The sequence below is a fragment of the Pteropus alecto genome, unplaced genomic scaffold (assembly GCF_000325575.1).
Source record: "Pteropus alecto unplaced genomic scaffold, ASM32557v1 scaffold239, whole genome shotgun sequence".
NCBI classification, from domain to species: Eukaryota; Metazoa; Chordata; class Mammalia; order Chiroptera; family Pteropodidae; genus Pteropus; species Pteropus alecto.
Window position 1 is genome coordinate 5069346 of NW_006494613.1, and position 18059 is coordinate 5087404.

Below are 18059 nucleotides of genomic sequence, written 5' to 3' on the forward strand. Positions count from 1 at the left end.
CTGGGGTGATAATCTAAATTGCTACATATTATCTTCTCTTTTAAATATGTCCATTATGATGTGACATCCATAAAGAGTGTGATCATGTTATAGAACAATAAACTTGTAGCAATTCATTCTTCCAGTTTGGGGATGAAGAACTAGTACCAAAAGAAAGTAGAAAGTTTTGGGACTTGCTTAAGGTGGTATACCAAATCATACAATTGCCTAGAAAAAAAAAAAAAAGAGAGAGAAAGAAACAAAAAAACAACTGAAATCTAGTGCTTGGGACTTTCTATTTTAGACTTTCAAAATGTGGGAAGGGTAATAGAGAAAGAAAAGTCATCTTGAAAATAGCCTGGACTCACAGCTAAGGCAACTATAGTCTACTCTTAGTTTTGGGGATGGAAACTTCAGTTCTTCGGTTCTCTATTTTTTTTTTTCTTTTTTTCATTTATAAAATGGAGGTTTGGAACAAGAGGCTCTCTGGTAGCCCAGTCTTCTGCCTGTTGGACCCAGAAGACAGGATAATAAAGATGCTACTAGATTCCATACTGTATAACTGAAGCTTTCAGAATCAAAGATGTCTGTTAAGTTTGAGAAGAAACATCTTTTGTATTTGTCAATTCCCTTTTATTCCCTTGGCCCTTTAGTTTTATGACATTGAAAAGCCACGTGGAAATTTTGTAATAAATAAGTAGTATTTCTAGGCCTCAATTTTGGTGTTGTTTCAAATTTAAACTTATTTCTAAGATAGCACTACTGTGCTTCCATAGGAATGAGAATCTTATAAATTTACTTTGGCTATTGCCAAATGAGATAATCTCCTGAGAGAATTTCAATAAGGTTCATATGGATAAAATAGTCTTTTGTGTTTTCCAAACAATGACTTTCTTACCACATCCTATCACAACATTGGACATCTATAAAAAAAAAAAAATTATCTCATAGCCCTTTTCCATTCCCCCTCCCTCATAAGGAAAGTACACTGCAATTTAGCCATCTTGAAGAATTCAAGGATGAAAAAGTTGTAGTGGTTGATTAACTCCTTTTTACTACAAAATATGTTAACTCACTAATCAACATACACATTGTTTGTAGTGTCACTGAGAAATTTTTTCCCCATGGAGAAAATTTTGAATAGGACTTATTTAGGCAAAATAGAAAGCAGTTAATGACTCTAAAACTTAGAGCTTTTAAACTTAGAACTTTAAGGAAAACATTTTGGAAAGTAAGTTTGTTATAGAAAAGAAAAAATGAAGAAACACTGAATGTTTATTACGTGTCCTGGCGATCTATATATATGATATATTTTCATCATTTTAACCAACTAGTGAGACATTGGTGTTCTGGTTTGTACCTGCTAAAAGTGAGACATAAATATTTTTGCTGATTAATATCCATGTCCTTTATTCCTATATGCCCTTATTCTGACAGGTCATGCAGCCTTCATTTTTTCGTGTCGCACCATGTACTTCCTGGACTGGGCGAGCAATAACTTAGTAAGATATCTCTGGTTACATTCTGAATTAGACCTCTCGCAGAGTATCTTCCTGGCATAATTTTACTAGAATATATTTTTTGAAAATAAAATAAATATAGTTATTAAGAGCTAAGACACAATATTATATACATTTTTAAGGAAAAAAAAAAAAACAGACACCGCCTAGATATTTCACTGGATGAAGTTGTGTTTTACTGTCTCAAATTTGCCAAGAATTTCTTCTGTCCCTAAAAAAAAATCCAGAAATTTTGAAATGTTTCTTAATGCTAGTAGATATGGTTATCTAGTATGAGAATGAAAAGTAAAGCTTGGTTCAAGGAAATACTATATTCCTACTGAATAATGAGGCAGGAGCAGTTTACTCTGAAACACATGAAATGACATTAATAAGTTTTTCTATTATATTACGTAATTGAAATCATTTCTTGAAAACAAAAGTTTCTGTAGCACTCATTGCAGTTGCTGCCTAAATAAAACTAAATTTAAACATATTAACAAATTATGGTTTTAAACTTAATCTCCAAACCTCTAAAATTTAAAGAGCTAATAAACTACTCAATTTGTTTTTTATTAAATATTTTACCAAAATTCATTACAAAATCATTGTTTAAGAGTCTCTGAGAAACAGAAATAATCCATTATGTAAATTTGGGTACTTAGAACATTATTCAAAGATGCATTTGCATCCAGCTGACTAATTTGATATTTCTGTGGAATGCTTACATTAGCCAGTTCTGAGTACATGACCCTGGCAAACATGCCAAAAATGCCGCTTATTAGACCTTTCCACTTGTAACTTCTGATGCAGCCTCACACTGTGGAGACCAAGAATCTGCATTTTTAAAGTAGTATTCCAAGTGATTCTGAGGCAGGTAGTCTGAGAATCACACACTTTTAAAAAACAAAGAAGGTGTTTTCTGGCTACATTACCATTAAAGGCATTGATGTGACTTATTTTATTGAAATTAACTTTCAATAAAATCAACTTTCAAAAAAGAAGAGAGTTTGCAACTAGCATAGTTTTAATGTGCATTTGTTACTCTTTCAGCCATTTTTTAAAAGCTTGACACATTTTTAGATAAAAGGTCTTGAGTTCTATTTCTGCCTCAACCAGCTATTCAAGTATGAACAAGTCACGTGACTATATTATAGCTTACTTTCTGGTCAGTAAAAATAAACTTTTAGATGTTCATCCTTAGAACTCTGTGCTAATTTACATTGTCTTTATAATAGCTAAGGGCAGTTGAATAAAACATTTTTAATTAAAACTTGACTATTCGATTGCCCAGTTTTTAAGATATAAAAAGACATCCACATTGGCTATCAGATGCAAGAGAAGTTAGGATTGTGAATAGTTATTTCAGTACATTGCTTAACCTATCTGTTCATATAGGGATCCTGACTATTTTTCACACATGAAAATTATTAACATTGCTGTCAAAGTATTCTTTAAATCTGAAATCTGGAAAACACATTTTTGTGGCCCTATATAAGAGAAATATAAATTTAAAAACTGAAGTTATTAATGGAAAGTAATAAATAAGTACTATAGATCAAGACTGGCAAAACTTTTTCTGTGAAAGACCAGATAGCAGATATTTCAAACGTTTAAGGCCAAATAATGTCTTTCTCTTTCCTCTTCTAACATCTGTTTCTTCTTTTTACTATTCAGCCTTCTCCTCCTCAGGCTTCTAACATTATAAAAATGTAAAAACATTCTTAGCTCAGGGCTATACAAAAACTAGTAACAGCAGTGCATGAAAACTGTAATGTGCATATGCTTCCCTTGGGGGAGCTTGTTAAAATGTCCATTCTGATTCTGCAGGTCTGGAGTGGAGCTCTGGATCCTTTATTTCAAATATGCCTTTGGGTATCAAAGCTCTTGAGGTCAAGCTGTTTCAGGCCACTTCCTGTGATGAACAGCCCCCTCTACTGCTGGGATTTGAATTCCCAATGAGTTTAGCTTTCCTTTTTTTTTTTTTTTTTTACCAAATTATGGGAGTTTTGGTCAAATAATGTACAATACCTAGTATTTTAGTGGTCCTTCAAAATTTTAAAGGCCCAGACCTCTTTGGAAATTAGAGAAAAGCTGTGCGGACCCCACCACTACTTCCTCCTGCCCACACATGAATACGCATTTTTGTATACTATTTCAGTGAATATAAAGACTTATCCATAATGACTACATTTACACTTTATGAAATTTAAACATGTGCTTGAAAAAACATATCAAAAAAAAAAAAAGAAAGAAAAGGCAACCCAAAGAATTTAGGCTTATCCTTCTTAAGAGTCACTGCAATAGTTACGTAAAGTCTGATTTTAAGGGAGCTCAGAATTAATCCCCTGACTTTTAACAGCATCTAAACATTTAGCTTATAGATTATAGCTATAATTTTTGCATATCTTCCTAACTATCATCTATCATCTAGCTGGTAAGACCTTTCAAGTTTAGTTTATGTTTTATTGCTATTGTTGGCCTGATGATTAAATTTAAAACCTAAAATTTTAAATGAAGGAAATAGCCTGTTAATGAGTGAACACAAAATGTTAACAGTTCCTTGTATTACATTTGTTCACAGTGCCTTTACTCATGACTTTTTAAAAACTTGTTTATTGATATATAATTTATATACCACACAATTCATTTATTTTTTAATTAAGTTTATTGAAGTAACATTGGTTAATACAATTATATAATTTTCATGTGTACATTATAATTTCACATCTGTATATTCTATTGTGTGGTTGCCACCCAAAGTCCAATTTCCTCCAGCTATCATATATTTGATCCCCTTTACCCACTTCACCCTCTCCCTATTCCCCTATATTTGACCCCCTTTACCTCGTATGCCTCTCTTCATTTCCCCCCACCTCTCAACCTTCTGGTAACCACTAGTCTATAGTCCATGTCCATGAGTCTCTGTTTGTTTGTCCTGTTCATTTGCTGCTTTGGGGTTTATATTCCACATATAAGTAATATCGTGTGATTTTCAATTTTTTCTGTCTGGCTTAGATGATTGGCTAAAAAAGCTGTAGTACATATATACAATGGAATATTACTTAGCCATAAGAAGAGATGAAATACTGCCATTTGCAACAACATGGATGGACCTTGTAACGATCATACTAAGTGAAATAATTTACTTATTTAAAGTGTACAATATGTAGTTTTTATTATTTTCATAGAGTTGTGCAACTATCACCATAATTTCAGAATATTTTTATTACCCTGAAAAGATTCCTCAGGCCCTCTTCATCCCCCAATTGACATCATACATCCTAGACAACCACAAATTACTTCCTATTCTAGGGATTTTTTTTTTTTCTGGAAATTTTATAAAAAATGAATCATATAATACATGGTCTTTTGTGACTAGCTTCTTTGACTTAACATAGTGTTTTCAAGTTTCATCCATGTTGTAGTGTTTATCAGCATTTCATTCCTAGTTATTGCTGAATAATATTAACATTATGTAGATATACATTTATCAATTTATCAGTTGATGGACAATTGTGTTATTTCCATTTATTTTTGGTATCATGAATAATGCTGCTATGAACATTACATTAAATTCATATACAAGTTTTTGTGTGGACACAAAATTTCATTCCTCTTGGGTATATACCTAGCAACAGAATTGCTTAGTCATATATTAATTCCAAAACTTTTTGAGGAATTTCAGATTATTTTCCAAAGTGGCTGTACCAGTTTATATCCCGCCAGCAATGTATGAGGCTCTCAAATTTTCCACATCCCTGACAATACTTATTTTACATTTTTGTTTTGATTATTGCCATCTTGGTAGTTATGAAGTGTATCCCATTGTGATTTTGATTTGCATTTTCCATAATAGCTAATGATGTTGAACATCTCTTCATATGCTTACTGGCCATTCATCTAGCTTTTTTGGTTAAATGTCTATTTAAATCCTTTGCCTATTTTCAAATTTTGTTATTTGTATTTCTATCGAGTTATGAGTTATTTGTATAATTTAGATATAAGTCCCCTATCAGATCTATGACTTACAAATATCTTTTTCTGATTCTTTGGGTTGCCTTTTCATTTTTTTTCAAGCACAAACATATTTAAGTTTGATGAAGTGCAATATAGTTATTACTTTGTTTGTCACTTGTGCTTTTAGTGTCATACCAAGAAGATTTTCCCTAACTCAAGGTCATGAAAATTTGCTCCTATAATTTCTTCTAATTCTTTGATAGTTTTACCTCTTACATTTAGATTGTAAATGCTCTTTTGAAGTTTTTATAATAGTGGGAGTAGTTACTAGAAGAATATCTAAATATGAGAACACTAGAATAGTTTATATATATATATATATATATATATATATGTTATACTGATAAATGAGTAAAATTCTCTGAACTGAACTTGCTAGATTCTAAATCTTACTGCTAAATAGTTTAGATATTTTGTCTCTTTTTTCTGTATAAGTCTATTATTTAATAAGTATTAATATAGTTAAGGTCTTAATCAGGCTTTATCCAGACCAAGTGCTTAATAAGGAAGGGAAATATTCAATATACTAAATAGTACTCTTAAATATGGGTGATCAACTTGCTTAGTTTTAATAATAGAACAACTTTGACAGTAGGGAGAATGTAGATGCCTGCAAATTGGAGATTAAAGAACAAGGAGGACATCTAAACAAGATGATTGTAGTCTACCACATGCTTGCTACATGAAAAGTGACATATTACTCTTGATGCATTTCAGGATTAGATTTTATGGCTGTGTATCCAGATCTTTATATTGTGGGATATGTTACTAATTTTCTAACTGTGATTAGCCCTTTATATTTAAATACTTTGAGATTATTTTGTATTATTACTTTTAAAATAACTCACTTTTTATATTCTGTGAATTCCTCATTTGCTTTAGGGGCCCAGTAGTTAAAACATATAATTTTGTTTATTATTGTGAGGCATGATATAATCATCTATCCATATTTAAATGCTTTGGGTTTCTGTAGTTGTTGTTGCTGTCATTTTTAAATTCTGACCTGTGTGCTGTGAATTACTTTCTTGCATGAGGTACGTAGCACTTGTGATGTTTAATTTCTTTCTCGGATCTGAGGAGATAACAAATGGTAATCGGCAACCTTTGAAAGCTAATTCTCTTCAGGAAAGAAAATTCAATACCAAATTAAATTACTTCTGTTAAATTAAAATATTCATTTAAAATATATATTGAAAGTAAACTGGAATAATATTGAGGAATAAATATTACTTATGCTTATGAAGCAGAAATGTGCTAATATTAGGTGAGTGTTTGGAAAATTTTAAGAGCGAACTTTTAAAAGCCCATATGTAGATTATCATTATGTTCTCAGATGTGATTGTTTCTCTCAGTATCTCCTTTTTTTATTTATAGCAACTGGTAATATCTTTCCACAAAAATGGCCATTGATATTTATAAATTAAAATCAAAACAACCTTGCAAAACTCTATCTTAAAATACCAACAAGTCCTTTTCTTCTTATTTTTTATACCCCTTAGTTGCCTTACTTTCATTGTAGTCACAAGGAAGTCATTGGTACCTATCACTTTTCCTTACTATATGATGATATACCAAATTCTATCAAGTGTTGTGTTGTGATATGCTTCGTATCTTCCTTCATTTTTCTACTTCTACTTCATTTTCCAAGGTCATGTTCTGTTTATTATTCTCTGGGATATTTAAGTAATTCTCAACAATCTTTTTGCCTGTGTTGTTATGTATCTTTTACACTGCAGGCCAAAAGTGTCTTTCTAATACACAGGTGATCAAGTCATTGCCCTCTCAAAATCTGTTAGTCATATAGACTAAAAGTCACAATCCTTAGAATAGTATTTAAAGCCTCTTTTCTCAGGCTCCAAGACTACCTTTTTACCCTCACCTGTCACATCAACTTCCTCCCTGATTATGAAATGTACTATGAGTGTACTCTCACCTCTCTGTTCTTTCGCTGGTATTGTTTCTTCAATTTGAATGCCTTTCTCCCTCTATTGACATATTTTATTCTTTATAACTCAATTTAAATGCCACTTTTTTCTTATTATGTTTTAGTTAGAGTTAACATTTTATTTCCCATTTTCTTCCTATGATGCATTACTTGGACCTTCATGCAACATTTATTTCATTTTAATGTAGTCATTTATACTTCAGTTCCTCAGTCACACATAACTGGACAAAGCCTGCTTTTAATACTTATTACCTCTACATTCCTGGGCAGCTGATGTAATTTCCTAAGTTTCTTCCTTATCTGTTCAATTGAATTAATATTTGTACCTAATATGCAGATTTCTTTTTACGTGAAATCTGACAACACAATGCCAGCATTATAAGCAATATCTATGTGTGTATTCTAGGTACTTACCAACTTTATCCCCAGGTGTATAGTAAGCACTTTGAGGACAGGAATTAGCCTTACTCATTCCAACATGCTTGCTTCAAAAGAAAATCTCATGTTCTCTTTTACTTTTATTTGTCATAATTCATGGGACACATTAAATCTAGCTCCTTAGAATTAACCTATTAATTTAGTGCTATATTATCTCATTTCATAAAGGATGACTTATGAGATGCATAAAGACTAAAAAAGTGAAACAGAAATAAAATAATGGTGCTTTTTGAATAATTGAAGTTCAATTTCACCAATGTCAACTTAAGTGAAACAAAGCTATAGTTAAGAAAATACTAAAAACTTGTCTTCCTTCTGTCATGTTTTGTAGGATCTCGTCTTCGCCAGGAGGACTTTCCCCCGCGTATTGTGGAGCACCCTTCAGATGTCATTGTTTCTAAGGGAGAGCCCACCACTTTGAACTGTAAGGCAGAGGGCCGACCAACACCCACCATTGAGTGGTACAAAGATGGCGAGCGGGTGGAGACTGACAAGGATGATCCCCGGTCCCACAGGATGCTGCTGCCCAGCGGATCCTTATTTTTCTTGCGCATAGTACACGGGCGCAGAAGTAAACCTGATGAAGGAAGCTACGTTTGCGTTGCAAGGAACTATCTTGGTGAAGCAGTAAGTCGAAATGCATCTCTGGAAGTGGCATGTAAGTGAACATAATGAACTTCATGAATGGCAGGCACATTTACTTTGGTTTATTTCTAGTAAGCTGTGATTTTTTTCCACTGAGAGTTAATACCTAAAAAATAAAACAGTCAACATACTCTGCATAATTTTACTTTGTCTTTTCCAAAGAAAGCTGGTCAAAATAAGGTCAAACCAGGATGTTGCAATAAATTTATTTATATTAAAGCAATATAGCTGTTGCTATTATATTAAAGCAAGGTGGCGATGATGCTGATCATATTTAAAATTTGAATTATAAGTGAGAGATATAATCAAGTATTAAAGTTGATGATGTTAAAATGAAAAGTTTGTGTTACATGGCATCAAACACAAAGTGTAAATTCAATATTGTATTGATTTGTGTTACCTATTTATATAACACACATATATCTTTTATTAGGCAATTTAAAAAAAAGAATATACTCTCTTATTAAATTAATTTTGTACTTTTAGATTGAATTTAGCAATTATTGCCTTAGGCATGCTAGGAAGAATGGCAACTATATATATTATATATATTAATATATATATTATTATTAAAATCATTAGAGAAGAGATCTAGTTTTTGTAGGAACAAAATGTTCATACCTAAGAGAGTCTTATCAGTCTTAATAATCGGCAATAGCTAAAGATGTGCCCTGACTTTAACATTTTAAAACATATATATGTATGTATGTATAAAGATAGCCCAAATAGCACTAAAGATATCAATGCTTCACAGCTATTTGAACATTGATTCCATTACTTCATGGATTGTTTTCTAAAACAAATTAAAAATATATGGTAGATTTTTTTCTGGTTTATAAGCGAGGATTTGGTGACTACACATTTTTGATATTATCTATTTTGAGAAAAAATTTTATCTAGAATTAATTGTGAATAAGATGCCAACATTTGGACCTTAAAAAAGTTTTCTTCAACTTTTTGGTTGTACCAGTAAGTCTTCACAGATAAAAGAGTTGAGGAATTTTAGTAGGCATGAGTCTTACTTATATGTCTGAGAAGGAAGTACTAAATAATAACTCATGGTCTCCTGTCTATAATTAAAATTGATACTTATAATCACATGCGACAAGTTGTCAAACTAGATTACAAAACTTGTGTATTTGTGTATTGAAATTCTCAGTGATACATCATTACCTTTAATTATTATCTTTACACATGAAAACATCTTTTAGTAAACAACATCATACTATATTTTATATTCAACTATCCCAGTGAAAGCTTTTGTTCTAAAGTGTCCAGTCTTTTGATTAATAGTTTGTACTGGGAAACCTGAAACCCATTAATGCTTGAAATGTGTAAACCCAATAGGAATGGATTAGAAGCATCCTAAGACCCATATCTGTTTTGTGAAGGACCTCAAAATATGGGCATTAGAATCTTAGCTACTGATGCCATTTTACTGGACACCAGGTAATTTCATTTTTATAACTTACTTTAAAAAACAGTTAAGTTAAATGTAGTTTAGTGAGATTTGAAGTATATACAAAAAAAACTCAAAAATACAAATATTCCTAACTGCTCCATTTTTATATTACACTGTCTTATTTATGGAACTTTTCAAACATATTGAAATATTTCAATGTTAAATTCCATTGATCTTTTTTCATATCAGATCTCTTTACAGTAAATATAACAGACATTATTCTCCCCTTTTATAGATAAAATGAAACCCATGATTGTTAAGTGACCAAGAAAATAACTTAATGGGTAGGTAATTCAAGATCAGATCCTGATTCTAACTTTCAGTTTTAAAAAAATGTGCCAGTTTGGGAAAAACACTAAAACACTGGCATATTTTACATAAATAAAAATTCAGAATTTTTAATTTTTAATTTTTAATTTTTTCTCTTATCTACTTAGCAGCAAATAACTATTTTTAGTCCTTAATTAGTTTTTTTCAATGTTAAAGTTTATTTAAATTGGCCAGTCATTTTATTGTTAGACAGATATACACACATGCATCTTGTACTTTTATTTAATCTAAAAGATTGCTTCCATTACTAATTGAATCATTAGTAATGAATCAAACTATTTTTAGAGGAATATTTTAAACCATGACTTTTTTTCCTATAATGTAACAGTAGCTTTTTAAATTTTTATATCAATGAGCTTTGAGAAATGCTAAAAATAATTCTGACCTAGAATGGAAAACAAGGAGTCTTATAAATTGAATTTATCCAATGAATAAAAGTTTTTCTTCTAATGCCATGTCACAGTTCATGCCATTTGAGGCCACGCAAAATCAAATGATATTCATTTACATGCAGTGCCTCTTTTTCTCATTAGCTCATCAGTCTTCTGTCTTCCCTAATGTGTTTCATGAAAAGTTTTAAAACATTGTGATTTTTCAATGCTATTAGTAACCAACAAGTGTTCTTATAAAATAATGCAGGAGAAATAACTGTAGTGGGAACTGAAGACTAAAGTCAGCTTTGGCTGTATTGTTTGCCATACCAGTGATATATCAAGGAGAAAATATTTTCTGTTCTATATTTTAAAAAATTTCTAGAATTGAGAAGATAGGTCTTTCTCAGATAGAGTTTGAAGCTGTGGAATTAAATAGAGGTAGATTCGATTTGCCAGGCAGGCAATATGTGCAATTTTTTTGATAACCATCTGTCTTGACTAATTTTATAGAAGTCCACCTGTTCTTTACCATACTGCATTTGTTTTCTTCTTTGTTTTTCTTTAATATATACTTGTTTTATATAAGGGAACAATATAGTGGAGGAAAAAAATATTCAAGACCAATCATTGCAATGAAGATTTGAATGACTTACTTCATATTTGCTTGTATTCTCTCTTGGGGAATCTAGAAAGTACGTTTCAATTTACTGAACTCAAGAAATGTCTTTAGACAAAAAAAACAAAAAACAAACCAAAAAATGTTTTTAGACAGAAAGGCAGAATCCACAGCAAGGCAGCTGGCACTGAAGAAGTTAATACAAAGTTTTCAGATGAGACCACCAAGAGAGTCTAGGCATGGCTGACAGAGGTAGGATTTCAGTTTGAACACCAATGCTCCCTGTGTTTGGCACAGAAGGAGCACAGGGGTCCTCACACAGATTGTCCCTGCCCATGATGCAGCCTGAGTCAGTGACAGCCCCTAGAGATAGCAGCTGTAGCCCCAGGTGGTAAATATATGACAGCAGCTTGATCTATCGATCAGGGTAAGAGGGGGTTCTGGCCTAAATGAAAATTCATGAAAAATTGATAAAGTCCCCAGATTATTTTTTCCGTTTTCTTTTCTCAGCATTACTCCAGTGCAGAGAGAGATTAAGGTGCTGAATGCTTTAATGGCAAAGAGGTTGTGGTTCAAAGTTCAGGGGTCACATAGAGACCTATCTTTTTCTTTCTTTCTTTTCTTTGCTTTCCTTACTTCTAAAGCAAAACACAAGAACGTTTCAAATTAGCTGTCATTTACCTTTGCTTTGATAAAAATAAAATAATTTGGCTACATGTCTAAAAGTTGACTTTTGATGCAATTACACGAGAGAACTGATGTGATTCATGATTTAACTGGGAACTTGAAATAGATTGAATTCCATGACTGCAGGGTGATTTCTTTTTTCCCCTTTTTTCTTTCCTTGTTTCCCGCCCCCGGCCCCCCACCCCCAATGTATCAAGATTCATGCTGCAAGAAAGTCATTTAGAGTAGGAAAAGGTCTTGCATTATTTATAGGCCACAGATTGCTAGAATAGCAAAGCTATGGAACACTTTACAAACATAATTATTCTGTTTGCTTTAAATCCAAAACTAAATTGATGTTTTATCTATACAAGGAAGAGAGGTTACAGAAGTAGAGTGACTTTAGTAGCAGAGGTCACAGGTAACATTAAAAATGAACTCAAGATAAATTGTTTCTTTGATATCTCAAGTTAATATGCATTTTTTTCTTTTTAAAAAATTCAGTTTGGCTGTGAATGAGTGTTATGCAAGAAATATCTTTATGAAATACCTTTATGCTTCATAAAAAGACAAGATAAATTAAATTGAAAAAAAAGGCTGAGCCATGGAGAGCTTTTCAAAATTGCTTTCTTGAGCTATAATTTACATACATATTATATATAGTTGACCCATTTAAACTGTATAGTTCAATGTTTTTCAGTATATTCACAGGGTTATTCAACCAAACCTACAATCTAATTTAGAACATTCCTCTACACCTAAAGAAAACCCTACATCTATTAGCAGTCATTTCCATTCTCCTGGAAACTGCCCCAACCCTAGACAAACACTAATCTATTTTCTGTCTCTATATATTTGCCTATTTTAGACTTTCATATAAAAAAAAAAATCATAGTAAAATTTCCTTGGTGTAATGTTTTTTAAGGATCATCCTTGCCATAGCATGTATCAGTACTTCATTCCTTTATATTCCTGAATAATATTCCATTGTATGGATATACCACATTTTATTCATCCAGTCAGCACTTCATGGAGATTTGAGTCATTTCCACTCCATGTCTACTATGAATAATGCTGTTATGAATATTCCTGTATAAAATTTTGTAGGTCATATGGTAACTTTGTTTAATTTGTTGAGGAATTTATATGTAATTTTTAAGTGTAGATAAAACAATATTTATTAGTGCCATTGAATTAAATGTTTCTTAATCCCCTCTCAGTATAAAGTACAGCCATGAAACACTGATAGTATTTGGTAAATATTATTGAATAGCTGGTATGTTATATTTCCTGTGTCATATGCCCATATTTTAAGATAAGATTAAATTAATTAATATATAAAATAATTAATTAAAATAATAAAATAATCAACATATAAAATAGGAAGAGATTGAATGACCACAAGTTTCTATTTTTTAATTTGACCCAGTTATTTAGTTAAAGTATGCATGGTTGGAATAAATTCTGAAATCACTCCCTCTTTCAGAACTTCTACTAGACCATGTTGACTTCGGTCCTAATTAAGTTGAATAATTTTGCTATTTGAGTCTTCAGTTCATGTTCTGTCACATTTTTATTTGCCCTAAAAGCAGATGATACTCTGGCTCTTGGGGAGATGATCTTACCTTTTCTGAGAAAAACTGACATCACCTTTTCCCTTCCCAGTTATTTTTCTTTCCAAATGTCTTCTTCTTCTTCCTCTTCCTCCTCCTCCTCCTCCTGCTCCTTCTCCTCCTTCTCCTCCTCCTCCTCCTCCTTCAGCATGGAAGGTTTAGGATAAAAAATTAATGAGCAATTATAATAGAAGTTGGTTAAGTAATTCCAAGAGTGGGAAAGTGGAAATGCTATTGCTATGTCATGACTTTCCTAAAAGAAACATGCAAACACATAGATCCATTTAAATGCATAAGAGGCCATGAGTCAAACTGAAACTCATATTCATAGATTTTGACCAAAAAGAACATAGGAGCACCTGGCTTTTACATGATTCCCCTAATAGTATTTCTAAAAGTTTCAAGAGAGAATTCAGAGCTTTTGGTAAGGTGGGGAGGGCAAATAAATAACTGAAAAGAATGCATAGCTCAAGTTACTTGGATCATGTTATGGGCTGAATTGTGCCCCACCCCTAAATTTCACATGTTGAAGCCAGAACCCCCAGTACCTTAGAATCTGACTGTATTTGGAAGTAGATCCTTTATAATGGTAGAATGTTAAAATGCAGCCCTTAGGGTGGGCCATAATCCAATCTAACTAGTGTCCTCATAAGAAGAAATTTGGACAGATAAAGAGACACCAAGGATGCACATGCAGAGAGGAAGGATGCAGGGAAAAGTAGGCCATCTGTAAACCCGGGTGAGAGGTCTCAGAAGAAACCAAACCTGCCAACAACTTTATCTTGGACTTCCAGCCTCCAGAACTGTGAGAAATAAATTTCTGTTGTTTAAGCCATCTAGTCTGTGGTATTTTGTTATGGCAGCCCTAGCAAATAAATACAATTAATAAAATTAATACAGGCCATTAATTTTCCACCACGAGTAACACCAAGTAAGAGATTGTGTTAAGAGGGAAGTAAATGATGAGAATCATATTGTTTACGCTCAGCATATTTTGTACTGTCCTACATCTCCAATGTTGGTCTGAGGCTGCTTTAAAAGAAATCTGTAAACTCAATCAAAAGCATTGTAAACCATGGATATGTCAGCATCAGGGAACCAATCTAAAACAGATTTAACTGGAAACTAAAGACAAAAAAGCAAATATTTTGGTATTAGAAAATAATCTTAGAGGGTATATGTGTGTTCATTACACACATATGTTACTTGGGCTGGTTTTTGTGTGTACCTTTTAATTTTGTGAGACTCCATAAAATTCAAATACAGACTCCTTTAATCTTCACAAATGAAGGTGTAAAATTGCTATATCTGGGGAACATTTTGAACTTACAATCTATTTAAATATGAATAATGCTGTATTTTGATATCAGGTTTCTATTGATTGAATTAACTGTGTCCAACCCCTTTTAGCACAAGTCTCAAGTTGCTATTCACTCAAATTATCCTAAATTAGCTCTGATTCTAGGGTTAAAATATAACTGAAGTGAAATTTTGATCTCCTCTACTTTTCAAAAGATTTCCCCAAACAATATTATCCTGATCTCTGAAAACATATAAATTCTATCCATGGAAAGACAGACAAAATATTCATTAAGATACAAAATGTATCAAAATAAGACATTTTGAGGTCAGCTCTTGTTTTTCAATCCTAGAAACCTTTTCTTAGATAGAGTTAAGAAGAGTCCAGGATTTGGAGATTTTCTCACCTACAAACTTTCAGTTTATTAGGTTTTGACTGATGTATAAATATAAGTCAATTTTACTGAAAATGTATATACATTGACATTATTCTTAGGAAATATAATTTTGTGCCACAATTTGTATGCTTTTCTCTCAAGATTTTTGTTTCAGCAGAATGACAGGTGTCCATTTTTTCTTCTTTAGATTAAATTTGTTTCTGATAATTATACTAAACATCTCTCAATTCTGAAGCAAGCCCCACAAGGTTTCCATAATTACATGAAGGACGCAGCACTTCTTTCATACATGAGTCCATATAAGCTCTTTACAAGAATGTAGAAGTTAAAAAGTAGGTGAAATTTTGTTTGACGCTAGAAATTTCTTTTTGTACAGAGTTTTTAACAACTTGTGGATTACCTGCTGAAGTATGAGGTTCAGTCTTAACATTGGCATATTCTTTTCACTCTATACCATCGCAATTGGTTTTATTCTTAGGAGATTTTCAAAAGTAAAAACAACACTCCCAACCACCCATTTTTTTTTTTTTAATTAGAAGATATTCATACATTTTTGTCAACAGAATACACATTTAATAAGAAATAATCTAGGAAAGCAGTATTTGGCCTCTGCTTGGAGTGATTTCTGTAAACTCTTTGAAGTTTTCTAGCACTACCCTACTGGGGCTGCTCACACATCAAAATTTTAGTAACACTGGCCCTTGGAGAAAAGTCAAGCAAGGATTATACAAGAGGCAGGTGCTTTCATGATGGGACAGATAGATATATAGGCCCAGACCTTGGTGAATCCCAATAAGATTTTTGTATGTTTATTTTGTTTTGCTTTTTTGTTTTTGCAGAAAGTCTACCACTCAGATAGTCCATTATCATTATTCACTGGTTAGTCTAAACCTGTTATCCAATTGATTCTCAAAAGGCTAATAAACAAGATTGCCAGGCTGAGGTACAGGCAGCAAAAAAAGTCTGATTGGCTGATACCATTGGCCCATCGAGTAGCATTGCAAGTAGGGTTTTGAAATTGAGCTGAAATTAACATCTAAGAAGACAAGGGCTCTTTTTTTTATCACCTATATATTTGTTTTTTTTCCTTGAGCATCAAACCATTTCCCAGTTATACAAGTGCTTCTTAGTACTTAAAAAGGTAATTATTAAGTTTTTAAGTTGTTATCTATCATCTATGTCTGTACCATATCTTTAGGACAGACTTTACTGTGTGTATGTGTGTGTGTGTGTGGGTGTGTGTGTGTGTAAACATAATGTGACTGTTTCCAAATATAAGTCATATTTAATATAGTCTGTTTTATATAGATCGACCTACCTCATTTTCCTTCTTATTTCTTCCTTGGTTTCTCTGCTTATTCACATTGAATGAGGACATTCTATGTTTTTCCTTAGATCAACTTAACGTCTATATTGCATTTCCTAGTTATTAGGAGTAAAAAGTGGCTTAAGAGGTCATGCCTTCAGTGGTGCTGGTGTTATTAATAAGAAGCCTGGGCAGCCTCATCAAGAGCTAACCTTCCACTGAGTACAGATTAAGGGCCTTCAGATAGTACATGCCACAGGAGTTAGAAGGATTGGCACCAAATGCTTCTGGATGAATATGAATGAAAAGTTCCCTTAGAAAACTGGAAAGAAGTTTAAAAGCAAATGCCTCATGCCATGTTTGATTAGTTTGGTGGAAAATGAGAATATTTATTGAATTGGAGAATTTTAAGGAGAAGAGTGGAGGGAGATACTTTAAGTAGGGTGGTAGAGATTGGTAATTAGTGAACAAAGTAAGGAGATGGTACATTATCTTAGAAGACCTAAATGAGCCCTTCATTGTTTTTTGATTTTGGAGTGTTACTTATAAGGAGTTGAAAGGATATCTGTTAAACACCTTGTGAAGTGGATTGGAGCATGGAGGAGTGTGGAGGTAGGAGATCTACTACAAGTTAAAGTATAGTAGGATAAGGATTGAATTAATTTGATGAGTTCGGTCGATATCAGAAAGAGATGAGATGGCATTCCAAAGGGAAAGTGATAGGAATTTAAGAAATAAATTTGTAGTTCAAGATATGATATCAATTTAGTTTGCTATATTTTTGTACAGTACCTTCTAACTGCTAGGTACTCGACTATGTGTTGAGGGTACTGATACTTAAAACAGAACAAGAGATATTTAATGAGCCTAGAGTTTCAGTTTTGCAGGATGAAGAAAAATGTGTTGTACAACAGTGTGAATATACTTAACACTAATGAACTATGCACTTAAAAGTGGCTAAGATAGTATGTTTTATTTATTTTTTTTACTTCAATTAAAATAAAAAACAGGATCAAAGATTGCTATCAAAGATTGTTCAACAGGATGGAAAAAATGTGGTAAGTCCTAGGGCAAGGAACAACTGACATGTTATAGGAATTCAGAAGAAGAGGTTGATTCTGCCCAGGGAATTGTAGAATAGGTAAAATTATTTGCCTATATAGAAAATGAGCAATAATAATTCCTGGTATTTGCTAAATGCCAAGCTTTTTGTCTAAGTGTTTTATGTTCATGGTTTATTCAGTTCTCAAAACGACTCTATTATTTTCTCTGTATTAATAGCTGAGACCCAAAGAGTTAACTTAGAAATTTTTACACAGCAAAAAGAGATAGGATTAAACCCATCAGCCTTCTTTCTGAACATGCTTTCTTAACCACTATGTTAAAAGTACTCATTTAAATAAGTGAACAAAGTCATTTGACACTTAGAAGAAATCATTAGCATTTATTTTAGGTATTTTACCAAGAAA

The 18059-nt window shown here is 32.4% G+C and overlaps 1 protein-coding gene across 4 annotated transcripts in view; it reads left to right on the forward strand.

Moving 5' to 3' along the window:
- ROBO2 (roundabout guidance receptor 2) overlaps positions 1-18059 on the forward strand; it is a 552049-nt gene that overhangs the window by 49309 nt on the left and 484681 nt on the right. For all 4 annotated transcript variants that reach the window (XM_015600164.2, XM_015600165.2, XM_025042507.1 and 1 more), the window contains exon 2: positions 8213-8539. In XM_015600164.2, coding sequence (XP_015455650.1) covers positions 8213-8539 — 327 coding nt within the window. The remainder of the gene's footprint in view (positions 1-8212; positions 8540-18059) is intronic.